Raw genomic sequence first — 13,455 nt, 5'->3', positions numbered from 1 at the left:
CTTGTTGTCTGCAGATTTGCTCCTATGATTTCCTCCATGACAGTAGTAACTACAGTTCAAAGATACTTAAATAGGAAAGGCATAGAAGGATACAGTCCTCATGCATGCAAATGGGATTAGTGCAGACGAGCAAAAAGATCAACAAGGACGTGGTGAGCTGAAGGGCCCGATCTGTGCAGAATGACTTCATGACTCTTGTGACTTAGTGGGCTGCACAGCATTCTGAGTCAGCACTAAAGTATCAGCAGAGGTTTTGCATTCAGATCCACTGTGGGAATCTAAATCTCCACTCCTGACTCTGTGATGAGACTACTATCATGGATCCAAGCTGAGGCTGATGGAGTCAATACAATTGTACAAGATTACCTTGCTTCGTCAGTGATTTGGTAGCTGTGTGGTATAGTGATATACCATGTAGACCAGAAAGTCCCAGTTCAATCTCTGATTTTTCTATTTGATCTCAAAGCACCAAAGTAGGGAAGAAAAGTATTCAGCCATGAAAAGGAAAAATACTTTTGTAAAGTGTTTATGAATATTGTGGTTTCATAACAGTTCTCGTAGATTAAATACCAATTAAAGCTCCATTATGTGTTCTCGTATGAGAGAGAATCTGTGAGTTCCTGTTGGGCAGTGGAACTTGCCTATCTGGACTTCAGCTCATTATTAATGAAATAAAGGGAGATTAAAAGGTAAAGGCACCACTATTGACGCAATGTTTGCTAACAATCCTTGTAACAATGCAGCTCAGCACTGAAATGCAGGTGCTTTGGGTACATTACAGCTTGATTTAACCAGCTGGACAATAATAAAAATAATTTTTGATCCCTGGCTTTTAGGATTAAAATTGCCATCTCGAGCATCTACGACTCACAGTGAACCTGAGGATGTCCAGAAGCAAAACCAGACTGACGTTTGTCAGGTCTTAGGTGAATGCTGCGCCTGTCCAAAAACAGAATCACAGCTCAAAAGGGAAGCTGAGGAAGCTGCCTTTCAGAAGAGGTTCGAAAACTACCTGCACAATGAGGTTTTCATGATAAGGTAACGCAGGGCAGAAAGCCTTTTTACTCTTCAAATCTTTAAAGAGTAGGAGAAAACACACAGAAGCCCATATCACATTAGCTGCCTGATAGAGATCCGACCTAACGCTCTAGACTCCAACTTTGTATTTTGGAGCTCAATATTGGGTAGGATGTATATCTAATGGTCTAGAGCAATATTACTCCTTTAATACCGCCACCCAAGACAAATTTCTGTTCCACAGTTGACAATTCTGAATCGGTTCAGAATCCTTGGATCATTGGATTGTTTCTGGGTGAAAGTCTGTGTTTATGGTGTGAATCCTTGAAGAAGGACTCTGCATCCTGGACAGACGACTATCACAACTTTTACCAATGCTCAGTGTCTAGACGTTCACTCAGGATATCACTTGCAATGCTCTTTAATCTGGAATAAAAGTAGAAAATGCAAGGAATTCTCAGTTAGGTAACATCTGTGGGAAAAGGAAACAAAATCAGACAATTACTGTCTCACAAGTGTTACAGGTCTTTAACCTGCTTTGCTTTGTTTCTAGTGTTATTCTGCCCCCTTGTGATAGTAAATAAGTTGCAACAATTCTGTTCCTCCACTTTCCCAATTTCAGCAATTAAGAAAAGTTTTCTTTCTTTATCCTTCTTTTCTGAGCATAGGTTATGTGAGCAGTCCATTTACTAGAGGGAAAAATGAATGGAAGATGAAGTGTAGATTTACAGTGAATTCCTTATGTTATTTCAAATGTGGATGTAATCATGACATTTGATCTGCATAACCAGATAGGTTCATTCAAGTCGGGTCTACACCATCAACTTAGTTGTTTTTGCTGTCCTATGGAGATAGCATGGTACAGACCCTTGAAAGTTTGGATGAATCCAAAACCAAAGTCAAAAAGGGAAGAGCAGGAGAAAGATTAGATGTGGTTTTTACAGATGGACAGGAAGCATAATAATCACAGATGGCATCGGTCTAACTTGACCTAATGGGAGCCGGGAGTCTGCATCCAGTGATGCATAAGAGTAATGTGGACTATAAAAGTGATCAGGTAGTCAGTGCTGGCATCCAGTACTGGCAGTGTGCAGTTTGCACATTCTCCGTGACCGGGTGGGTTTCCTCTGGGTGCTCCAGTTCCCTCCCACATCCCAAAGACGTGCAGCTTGGTAGGTTAAGTGGCCACTGTAAATTGTCCCTAGTGTGTAGGTGAGTGGTAGAATCTAGAGGAGTTGATGGGAATGTGGGGAGAATAAAATGGGATTAGTGCAGCATTAATGAATATGGGTGCTTGTGGTCTCGTTGGGCCAAAGGGCCTGTTTCTGTGCTGTATCACTCTATGACTCCATCACAGCTCATAAATGCACACAAGAGAAAATAGGCTAATTGCCCTCTGGCAGCTTTCTAATGAAGAATAACAGAAGACATTTTGCCTATTTTTCCTTATGCAGATGAGATTCTTTGAGCTAATGCACTGTATGTGAAATGTTTTTTTTATTTTGCACAGTATGAATATATTGTGTGAACAGAGGGAACATCTAAATTATGCCAGATTTCTTGGCTTTAAATCACTCCATCTATCTGTTACTTATCCCTGAATCCTAAAGTTCATGCCGAAAGTTTGGGAGCTTGCAACTGAGTCTGTGAATTTGAATCACATTTCATTCTACACTTTGAATTTCTTTTATGGTCCTACCCCATCACTTCACCACTACACTTCTCCTTATATTCAGGAAATGAAGTATTGAATGCTAAGAAGTGACCAGCCATTATCTTGGGGGAAAGGGGGATAGTCTGACATTCATTTCTGTAATGGTTAACCTATACCTCAGTTTTATTTAGCGGTTAGCGTAACGCTTTACAGTGCCAGCGACCTGGGTTCAATTCCGGCTGCTGTCTGTAAGGAGTTTGTACGTTCTCCCCATGTCTGTGTGGGTTTCCTCCGGGTGCTCCGGTTTCCTCCCACGTTCCAAAGGATGTACGGGTTAGGAGGTAGTGGGCATGCTATGTTGGTGCCGGAAGCGTGGCAACACTTGCGGGTTGCCCCCAGAACACTCTATGCAAAAGATGCATTTCACTGTGTGTTTTGATGTACATCAGTTACCATCCTTGATACCCTAACTTAATAAAGATGTCAATTTCAATCCTGGAAATTTCCTTTCACCTCTCCTCCACACCCAGCATCCACAGTGTGTTGGGAAGCCAGCAGAACTTCACTACAATAAAGTGCAAAGCACTTGTATAAAAGTTTATATCTTGACTTGCTTTTTGAGTTTCAGCTGTACTGAGTCCTTTTCTCCATGGTGTGAGGGCATAGAAACACTGAACATTTCTAACACATTTTTGCTGTCCAAAGCTAAACTTGTATTTTGACAGTCACTTGAACAGCGGCCAAAAGTTTGTAATGAGAGATAATAAACAAAGGCCTCCCTTACTATGACAGCATGACTGCCAGGTATTTTTCCTAATTATTCAATTAATTAATTATTTAAAAATTAATTATTTTATGTTACCAGGACTGGAGGGCTCGAGTTATAAGGAGAGGCTGGCTCAGCTGGGACATTTTTCCCTGGAGCGTAGGAGCTGAGGGCGACCTTATAGAGGTTTATAAAATCATGAGCGGCGTGGATTAGGTAGATGGTCACAAGTCTTTTCCCCAGGGTAGGGGAGTCGAAAACTAGACAGCATAGGTTTAAGGTGAGAGGGGAAAGATTTAAAAGGGACCTGAGGGGAAACTTTCACACTGAGAGTGGTGGGTGTATGGAACAAGCTGCCAGAGGAAGCTGTAGAGGCAGGTACAGTTACAATGTTTAAAAGACATTTACTCAGGTACATGGATAGAAAAGGTTTAGAGAGATATGAGCCAAACACAGGTAAAGAGGATTAGCTGGGATCTTGGCCAGCACAGACAAGTTGGGCCAAAGGGCCTGTTTCTGTGCTTTATAACTATGACTCTATGTATGTCCACTGTCTACTCTGAGGTGGGGGGGGGGGGGGGGGGCGCGGGGTTGTGGTGATAGCATCATTAGTTAAAACACATGTTTATCCAAGTTAAAGCAAGCCCATTATGTGGTTACACTTTCACTCTTCCAAAGTAAATTCACTCAGCAGCCAGTAGATAAAATTTAATATTACTGGGTATAAAGACACTGCAGGACTATTTGTTTAACCCTTTCCTTGGGTAAATGTGAGGAATGGTTTTGACTGTAGAGGCATTGGTAATGATGCTTGGACATGACCCATGTCTGCTAGTGTTGAATCCCATGTTAGCCTCTCTAAGTTGGTTGAAACTATCTATAATTTTATAACATCGCAGTTTATTGAGGAGTTTTAAGTGCAAACTATTCCCAGGTTATGAACTCCCAACTTATGGACATCCCCTATATATAAGCGTGCTCCCATAGTATTAAATTCAAAAGTCCAACGTACGTACATATGTTCATTCTTATGAATGGCAGAACTGGTCTCCTCTCACCACTTTTAGTAATTCTTTCTTATCAGTTGTGTTTTTTTGTTGCCATTCATTACAATACTGTGGAGGTATGCTTACCATATTGAATGATTTTTGTGGATCTTCCTACTTGCGGACAAAATTGACTTAAGGACTTCTGTAAAAGCAAAACCTTTTTTGTTACCCAGAGGTAGCCTGCAAGTTAAGCTCAACTAGAAAACAGAGTTGTTTTTCCACAATGTCTGACCGTTAACTCCTGGAAAATATATTTTTTATTGTATTATAGCTCAGGCCAGCTTGATTTGGTAGGGTGCAAAAACATGTAACATATTTGGTGTATGTGACTACAGGGCAAGGGAACTGAAATTTTCATATTTTTAGAAATCTGAGAAGCAGTGCAAATCTAAGTTTCCAAGAAAGCACAAAAGATAAGCACCTAGATGAACAGTGTGTTTACCCAAGTTGCTGGGTCTAATTTCTCTTGCACTTGCCCTGATTGAGAAATTAATAATAAAAAAATAATGCAATGAAAACAGAGGCCAATCACCCAGGAATCAAACCCCAACACATATTTTCAAAACAAAGCTCGTTTAAAGTGATGTTTTACTTTTGCAGACCTACACCTCAAGAGAGTGATACTAAGGACAGTAGGTAAGGGAGTGCCTGAGTTCTGTGCTTCTGAAATCATGCTGGGTGATGTGCAGGTGGCCGTGTTTTTAATTGTTAATAATTTTTAACAGGAAGAAATCAAAAGAAATAAGCCTAATTATATAACTGCTCTGGAAAGCCCTCTGTTTGAAAAACAATTAATTCTGCTTTTGCTTTTTATTCTGTGAATAATCATGTGTTCTGCACAAATATAACCAGTGAACGTTTTTGCCACTGATATTTACAAAGCTAACTGCCCTTCTTAAAAATAAAAAAAAACTTCAGGCTGGAATTACTTGTACATTAGAGCTCCCAATATGCACAATGTCAAAAGCCTCAAATGCACTCCAGGTCCCTCGGCTTCTTAAAAGATGTGTTGGTGTTTGAGGTGTAGACCTAATATCAATGGTGGGTCAATAACCAAAATACTCATCCACTTTTTTCTGTTTGCAGATGCTGATGATCTGCTATGAATTTTCCAACATTTTGTTAAACTTAAGATGGGGCAGGTATTTCTCAAAACAAAAATCCTCTTCCTCCTCCTCTGGTCCCCACTACCATGCACAACAAATCTCTCCACCTCTCTTGAAGTTGCTGGGATATACATCTGTCAGAATAAGATTTCCTCCATGTCATCAGTGATTGTTTCTGAGTCCCTGTGGTCTTTGAATGCAAGCAGGATATTGGTGTAATAGGAATTTGCCACAGATGTCAATCCCATCCTGACCTGACAATCTCTTTGCAGTAGAATTCTCTGGAGTGTGACCTGATGCTGGCCAACTTCTTCAAAATCCAGAACTGAAACCAAGTGTTCTTGAGATGTCTCACCAAGTTGAATACATAATTTATTTTGTTCCATATAATTTGTAAAAATCTAATGTCTTTTTGAAACATATGGAACAATGCAGTAAATGGGAGCTCATATACAGAGCTTTATCCCTGGGTCCCCTTTTATTTATGGACTTGTTTTTTTCTAATTCTATTTTTTTAAAAACAAGATGAAGTGACATTATCTCTGGATTACTACACTGAATTACTATTGAGGCATATGCAAATTGACATTGAGTCAGTTGAATGTGTGGCTCAAAAGTGGTTTAGGGAAAAAAGGGACTTTGATCCATCAGTACTGGAGAAAGAGGGAGCTCTTTCATTGAGGTATTGGTATTGGTTTATTATTGTCACTTGTACCGAGGTACAGTGAAAAACTTGTCTTACAAACCGATCTTACAGGTCAATTCATTACACAGTGCAGTTACATCAAGTTAGTACGGAGTGCATTGATGTAGTACAGGTAAAAAAAATAACAGTACAGAGTAAAGTGTCACAGCTACAGAGATAGTGCAGTGCAATAAGGTGCAAGGTCACAACAAGGTGGATCGTGAGGTCATAGGTCATAGTCCATCTCATTGTCTAAGGGAACTGTTCAATAGTCTTATCACAGTGGGGTAGAAGCTGTCCTTAAGTCTGGTGGTACATGCCCTCAGGCATCTGTATCTTCTACCCGATGGAAGAGTAGAGAAGAGAGAATGTCCGGGGTGGGTGGGGTCTTTGATTATGCTAGCTGCTTCACCAAGACAACGAGAGGTAAAGACAAAGTCCAAGGAGGGGAGACTGGTGTCCATGATGTGCTGGGCTGTGTCCACAACTCTCTGCAGCTTCTTGCGGTCTTGGGCAGAGCAGTTGCCGTACCAAGCCGTGATGCATCCTGATAGGATGCTTTCTATGGTGCATTGGTAAAAGTTGGTGAGAGTCAAAGGGGACAAACTGAATTTCTTTAGCCTCCTGAGGAAGTAGAGGCGCTGGTGAGCTTTCTTGGCCATGGCATCCACGTGGTTTGTCCAGGACAGGTTGTTGGTGATGTTCACTCCCAGGAACTTGAAGCTGTCAACCCTCTCGACCTCAGCACCATTGATGTAGACAGGTGCATGTACACCGCCCCCTTTCCTGAAGTCAATGACCAGCTCTTTAGTTTTGTTGACATTGAGGGAAAGGTTGTTGTCATGACACCATTCCACTAAGCTCTCTATCTCCTTCCTGTACTCCGATTCATCACTGTTTGAGATACAGCCTACAATGGTAGTATCACCTGCAAACTTGTAGATGGAGTTAGAGCAGAATCTGACCACACAGTCATGAGTGTATAGGGAGTAGAAGGCTGAGGTCGCAGCCTTGAGGTGCACCAGTGTTGAGAATAATTGTGCCGGAGGTATTGCTGCCTATCCTCACTGATTGTGGTCTGTTTGTTAGAAAGCCAAGATCCAGTTACAGGGGGAGGTGTTGAGTCCTAGGTCTCAGAGTTTGGTGACAAGCTTGCTTGGTATTATTGTATTGTAGGCAGAGCTGTAGTCAATAAACAATAGTCTAACGTAAGTTGAACACTGTATTGATTAATGTAAAGGGGGCTTCCAACAACAGTAATGCAATAACCATTGGTACAACCTTCATAATTTGGGCAAATCAAATTGACAAAGATGGGAACAGTTCATGGAATGCTTTTGAGACAGTTCCCTTGAACAATAAGGTGTGGACCCTACCAAGGACGGGCTATTTTAAATCGAATTAGATATGCTGAGATTAATTAGTGATCTTGTAAAGAAGGATCGTTTGTGGAAGAGTGATCATAACATGATGGAATTACACATTCAGTTTGAGTGTGACAAACCTATGTCCAAAGCTTAGGATCTTAAACTTAAGTAAAAAGCTGTAACAAAGGCATGAAGGGAGAGTTGGCTTAAGTGGGTTGAGAAATTAGATTTGAAATGTATGGGTAGGAAAAACATTTAGAGACTCTTTTAAACACGGGTCTGTGAAAACCGGTATCATTTTTGTTTGGGTTAATGGGATGTCTGTGAAATAAACGAGTTATTTAAAATTGGGGGAGGGGGGAGAGAGACCCTCTCTTGACCAGCTGTGCTCTTCCAGCTGGCAACAATGACCACTGGATGGTCAGACTGAAAGTTATTTCCTTGAATGATGTCTGATTTGTGACAAATCATAGAAATGTATGGCAGAGAAAGGAAAATGTTCAGTCCATTGTGTCCAGATTGGCCAATCAAAATTAATACCTCTTTCCCCCCTCTCCAGTCTGCAGTCTTGGAGCTTATTTTTTTAAAGCTAGGGAATACTGGTTAGCATTTGAAAGTAGCCTTTCAAGGGTTTTTCATTCCCCTTCTGTCCCTGCACCCTCAAACCCACCAACCAACATCCATCCCCTTGATGAACCTGAAGTCATTCAAATGTAGGGTTAAATATGGTATCTTGAGCCATATGTTGCCTAATTCCTTGCCAAGCTGGATGCTTAGCTATTGAGACATTGATGAAGTTCACCACTGACTCTTAAGGTTAATACTGCATTGCTTAATGTATATACAATTAATAATCCTTGAGCAAGTAACATTTTCCAGTGTTTCTTTGATTTCAAATGTTGAGTAAAGACTGGACATCCAGTTGTTTTCTGTTTTAAGAGCACGCTGCATCAGTGAAGTAACCTTTGCAATGCATTGTTGTGACCTGGTTTTATCTATACCCTATAGCACTTTAACTTGGGAACAAAAAACTGCTCTGAACTTTTTAAATATCCAGGCTACTGTGTTCTTGGTACAGAGTGTTTGGATATGAGTAAATCATTTGTCCAATTGGATTACTTGACTATTATCACTTTTGCCAGGTTAAGTTGTTGCAGGGTATAATGGCTTTAATGTGCCGCTTTTTTCCACTCATGCTCTTGATTCCTTGCTGTTGTGTTTTCACATGCTGGAAGTCCCCTCATTGACTCAGCACAGCTGCAGTAATGGCACTGCCTGGCATCCTGAAAGGGGCAAGTTAACAGCACTTAAATTGAATATAAGTGGCTGGTGATGTGGAATGAATTTGTGCAAGTTGGTTCACTGGTAACATACTTTGACACCATCTCTGTTTTAAATATCATGGGTTAGGGCAGCGTATGAGAAACCGCAGCGCAAAATCCTTACTATTTGTGTGCAATCCACTTCCGTTCCTTGTGAAGCCTGTAGGATAAACATGAAAGCAGTTGGAAGACTGTGTCCTTGCATTGCTTCTGCCCCTCAGACATAAAAACATTTGGTTCATGAGTGCTATTCACAGCACGTGTCTGCCCCTCAGACATAAAAACATTTGGTTCATGAGTGCTATTCACAGCACGTGTTCCTATTCCTTAAGTAGTCCAGTGTGGATCACAAGGAGTGTTAGAAATGTCATTGCCAGGGTAGATACTACCCCCAGCTATTCTCTGCCCATCCCCAAAAAACTGTATGGTGTCCTACATTTTTCCAGGTATGATAATATAGTGGATACCTAACTGGATGGTAATCCAGAGGTGGAGACAGATAATCCAGAGAACAGTATTTCAGATCCCACCATGACAGTTTGAGAAATTCAGTTCAGTTAAACAAAGGGTAAACAAAATAACTATTGTCAGTAAAATATCACACAGCTCTAATGAAGGACAATGTTATTCTCTATTGTCCATTGAGGAACAAAGCCATCCTTACCTGATCTAGTCAAGATGTGACTTCAGTACCACACCAGTGTGGTTGATTTTTAATGGCCCTCTGAAATGCCCCCCAAGCTGTTTCATTTTGTCAAACTCTGGGGAAATGGGAACGATAAATACCAACCTTTTCAGCAATGCCTGCATTCCAAAAATAACGTCATTAATTTTTTTGAGAATATTCCAGACACATTCAGTTATCGCTTCACACATTTTTAATCTACCGGCTATTTTATAATTGACTGTTTGTCATTCTTGATTTTAGACCTTCACGGAAACGCAGGGAACTGGGAACCTTGTCGAATAGCAGCATTCTAGAAGTGACTACGCCTACCTCCATCGGTAATGCATCAGCAACAAGATTACCAGAGGAAGAGTATCCAATATTATCAGAGAAGGTGTGGATGAAGGAGTCTCTGGTGATCTCCAACTTGCGTCATTTTTCAGGATATCGAATTGAAATTCATGCGTGCAACCATGACGCAGAAACTGTGGGATGTAGTGTTGCAGCTTATGTTAGTGCACGAACCATGCCCGAAGGTAGGAAGAAAAGAAATTATCCATTTCCAATACCTTCTGTACAGTTGATAGTAAATGACCCATGGAGTTGATTGACAGTCATTGGCACCCATGTTTTTCAATAAGATGCTGATGGAGTTGAGAGACAGGGAAGTCAGAATCTCAAACCATCACATACATTGTGACTATAACGTGGCTGTTGACAGGAAAGGTGACTGGGGAATGTTGAAAGAACAAATCAGAAACTTTAATCTGAAAAGGCCGAAGGTTTGTGTTGATTGCTAAAGTCCAATTGCACTGTAATTAGGAAACAAGTTGCTGACAACACACCCTTTTAAGTCACCTGTTACTCAAACTTCATAGGATTATGCTGGTACCATCCTGGGATTTCTAGAATATGACCAATATGGATTGTCAGAAAATGGTGAATTTGAGTGAAATTAGTGGCATTTTTATTTAATTATTGCCAATTTAACTATTGTTTAATTCAGATTGCTGGAAGTAGTCACCACACAAGCAAATTTTGCCCTCTTTGGAAAGAATTGAGTAAATTTGTTTTTATAGAGTGTCCTTTGTGGATTCTTATCCCAGCCAATGCAGAACACAATGAAGGGCACTTCAGCTTTTTCTGCACACCGCACAGAAAATTCTTATAGTACTGCTTGTAGGAATTTCTAGACCCTCCCTTTTTAACTAGCATCGAGTGATTTTTCAACAGTAAATCCAAGTCTTTCCAGGCTTCTTATAAACCATAACTTGCAGCAGCTGCAGTGTATTAAGATTCCTGGTTATAAACCTGGTTAGAAAGGCAGGTAGAGTGTCAAGTAGGGCTCCTCACAGACACCATCCTCCTGAGAGCAATCCACTCCAAGTGAGCAGTTGCAGAACAGACCTCAGTGAACAGTGCAATCTGCTCTCTGAGTTGTGATTCACGGTATGCATAGATATTTTCTGAGAGTTTATGAAATTGCTCCAGGTTTGCTGAATGTTATGGTAGCCTAATGGTTAAGTTTTTAGACTTTCTACAAGACGCTAGTCATGAGCGTGATGGCATATTCTCTGTTTGCCTGGATGAGTGGAGTGCTAGCATCTCGTGAAGCTCGACAGTATCCATGGCAAAATGTCTGCTTGATTGATACCCCATCAACCACCCTAAAACATTCATTCTCTCCTCCACTGGCATGTAGTGGCTGCAATGTGTACAAAATCAGCTGAAGTTACTTGCTCAGGCTACTCTGATAGCACTTCCCAAACCTGCAACCTCTTCCACCAAGAAGAACAAAGGCAGCAGAGACGTAGGGCTACCACCACCTGCAGGTTCCCCTCCAGGCTGCACATCATCCTGAGTTGGAAATGCGTCACTGGGTCTAAATCCTATAACTTCCTACCTAATCGCTCTGTGGGAGTACCTTCACCAGAAGGACTGCAGCAATTCAAGAAGGCAGCTCACTATCGTGTTCACCAGGGAAGTTAGGAATGGACAATAAATACTGGCCATGTCCATATCCTGTGAATGAATGAATTAAAAGAAACTCTTCGTTCTTTTCTAGAACCTCCCTTGGTTTACCATCCTGTACTCTGCACATAAATTCAGGCTGACCAATACTTCTTGACTTGCCCAGACTTTTATCCTTCCTGCATTGCCCTGTCATGTGAAATGTGACCCTTCACCTATCAGTTGGTAACACTCTCACCTCCAAATCAAATAGTTATGGGTTCAAGTCTATTCTAGAGCCATGAGTATAAAAATATAGGTTGTGCGGCACTGATGGACATGTCCTCTTCATGATGAATCTCTATAAGTTCTCTCAGGTAGTCATAAAAGATTCCTGACACAGTTTTTAAGAAGAACACAGGTATTATCACTGGTATCCTGGACAATATTTATCTCATACTCAGCCTTACAAAAGCAGATGGTTTAGGTATTGTCATAAAATTATTGGTGTGAACTTCCTGTGTGTGAATTAACCACTATCATGTGCACTCTTCAAAAGTACTTCATTGGCTATAAAGTGCTTTGAACTGTCCTTAAAGGGATGTGAATGGTGCTATAGAAATGCCAGTCCTTATCTTTATCTAGATTGTTAAATAAAAAGATTGAAATTGCATGTTGAGATTAACTTGATATCAGATCTTGATTTATTTACATAATGAAACGTGGCTTTGGTGGTTGTTCATTTGAATTAAGATCTTTTGGTTTACCTAACAGCAAATGCTGATGACATTGTGGGTCCAATCACACACAAGGTTTTCGATAAAGTGGTTCATATCAAATGGGAAGAGCCAAAGAATCCAAATGGTCTCATTGTGTTGTATGAAGTAAATTACAAACGTCTTGTGGACTCTGAAGTGAGTATAACTCATTTTGAACAACTGTCATCTAATTATTAGTAAATTGTGTACACTGTCAGTTTTTTGTGATAAGATGCCAGTGGATGACACCAACATTAGTGGTGTGGTGGACATTGAAAAAGTTGTCTAAGGTTACAAGAGGATCTAGATCAACTGGGAAAGTGGGTAAAGGAATGGCAGATGGAACTTCACTCACACAAGTGTGGCGATGCATTTTGAGAAGTTAAACCAGGGCAGACTTAAACAGTAAATGACAGAGCCTTAGGGCGTGTTGCTGAACAGTGAGTGAGGGGTACAAGTACATAGTTCTCTGAAGTTGGTGCCACAGATAGACAAGGTGTGAAGAAGGCGTATGGCACACCTGCCTTCATCGAAAGGGATATTCATTACAAGAAATAGGATATCACGTTATAGCTGTACAAGATGTTGGTGAGACTGCACCCGGAATATTGTGTCCAGTTCTGGTTGCCATACTATGGGAAGGTTGTGATTAAGCTAGAGAGGCTACAAAAAAGATTCGCAAGGATGTTACTGGGACTGGAGGGCTTGAGTTATAAGAAGAGACTGGATAGTCTGGGACTGTTTTCCCTGGAGTGAAAGAGGCTTAGAAGTGACCTTATAGCGGTTTATAAAATCATGAGGGGCACAGATGAGGTGGATGGTCATGGTCTTTTTCCCAGGGTAGGGGAGTCTACAACTGGAGGGCAAAGGTTTAAGGTGAGAGGGGAAAGTTTTAAGGGGACCTGAGGGGTATGTTTTTCCACATAGAGGATGATGGGTATGTGGAATGAGCTGCCAGAGGAAGTGGTAGAGCTAGGTACAGTTACAATGTTTAAAAGACATTTGGACAGATTCATGAATGGGGAAGGTTTCGAGGGATATGGGTCAAATGCAGACAAATGGGACTAACTCAGGAAGGCACCTTGGTCGGCATGGATGTGTTGGGCTGAAGGGC

The 13,455-nt window shown here is 41.0% G+C and overlaps 1 protein-coding gene across 3 annotated transcripts in view; it reads left to right on the top strand.

The window, feature by feature from the left end:
* The window catches only part of LOC127582757 (insulin receptor-like), a 202,367-nt gene that overhangs the window by 172,466 nt on the left and 16,446 nt on the right, over window positions 1-13,455 (top strand). Inside the window, exons 10-14 of one of the 3 annotated variants that reach the window (XM_052038330.1) lie at window positions 837-1,038; window positions 5,087-5,122; window positions 9,895-9,971; window positions 10,077-10,169; window positions 12,358-12,497. In XM_052038330.1, coding sequence (XP_051894290.1) covers window positions 837-1,038; window positions 5,087-5,122; window positions 9,895-9,971; window positions 10,077-10,169; window positions 12,358-12,497 — 548 coding nt within the window. Of the gene's footprint in view, window positions 1-836; window positions 1,039-5,086; window positions 5,123-9,894; window positions 10,170-12,357; window positions 12,498-13,455 lie in introns of all 3 variants that reach the window. The other 2 variants (XM_052038328.1, XM_052038329.1) reach the window with 2 other exon arrangements.

Source organism: Pristis pectinata, chromosome 24 (assembly GCF_009764475.1).
Source record: "Pristis pectinata isolate sPriPec2 chromosome 24, sPriPec2.1.pri, whole genome shotgun sequence".
NCBI lineage: Eukaryota > Metazoa > Chordata > Chondrichthyes > Rhinopristiformes > Pristidae > Pristis > Pristis pectinata.
The sequence above is the reverse complement of the archived record's forward strand: the minus strand, read 5'-3'. Positions and strand labels throughout refer to the sequence as shown.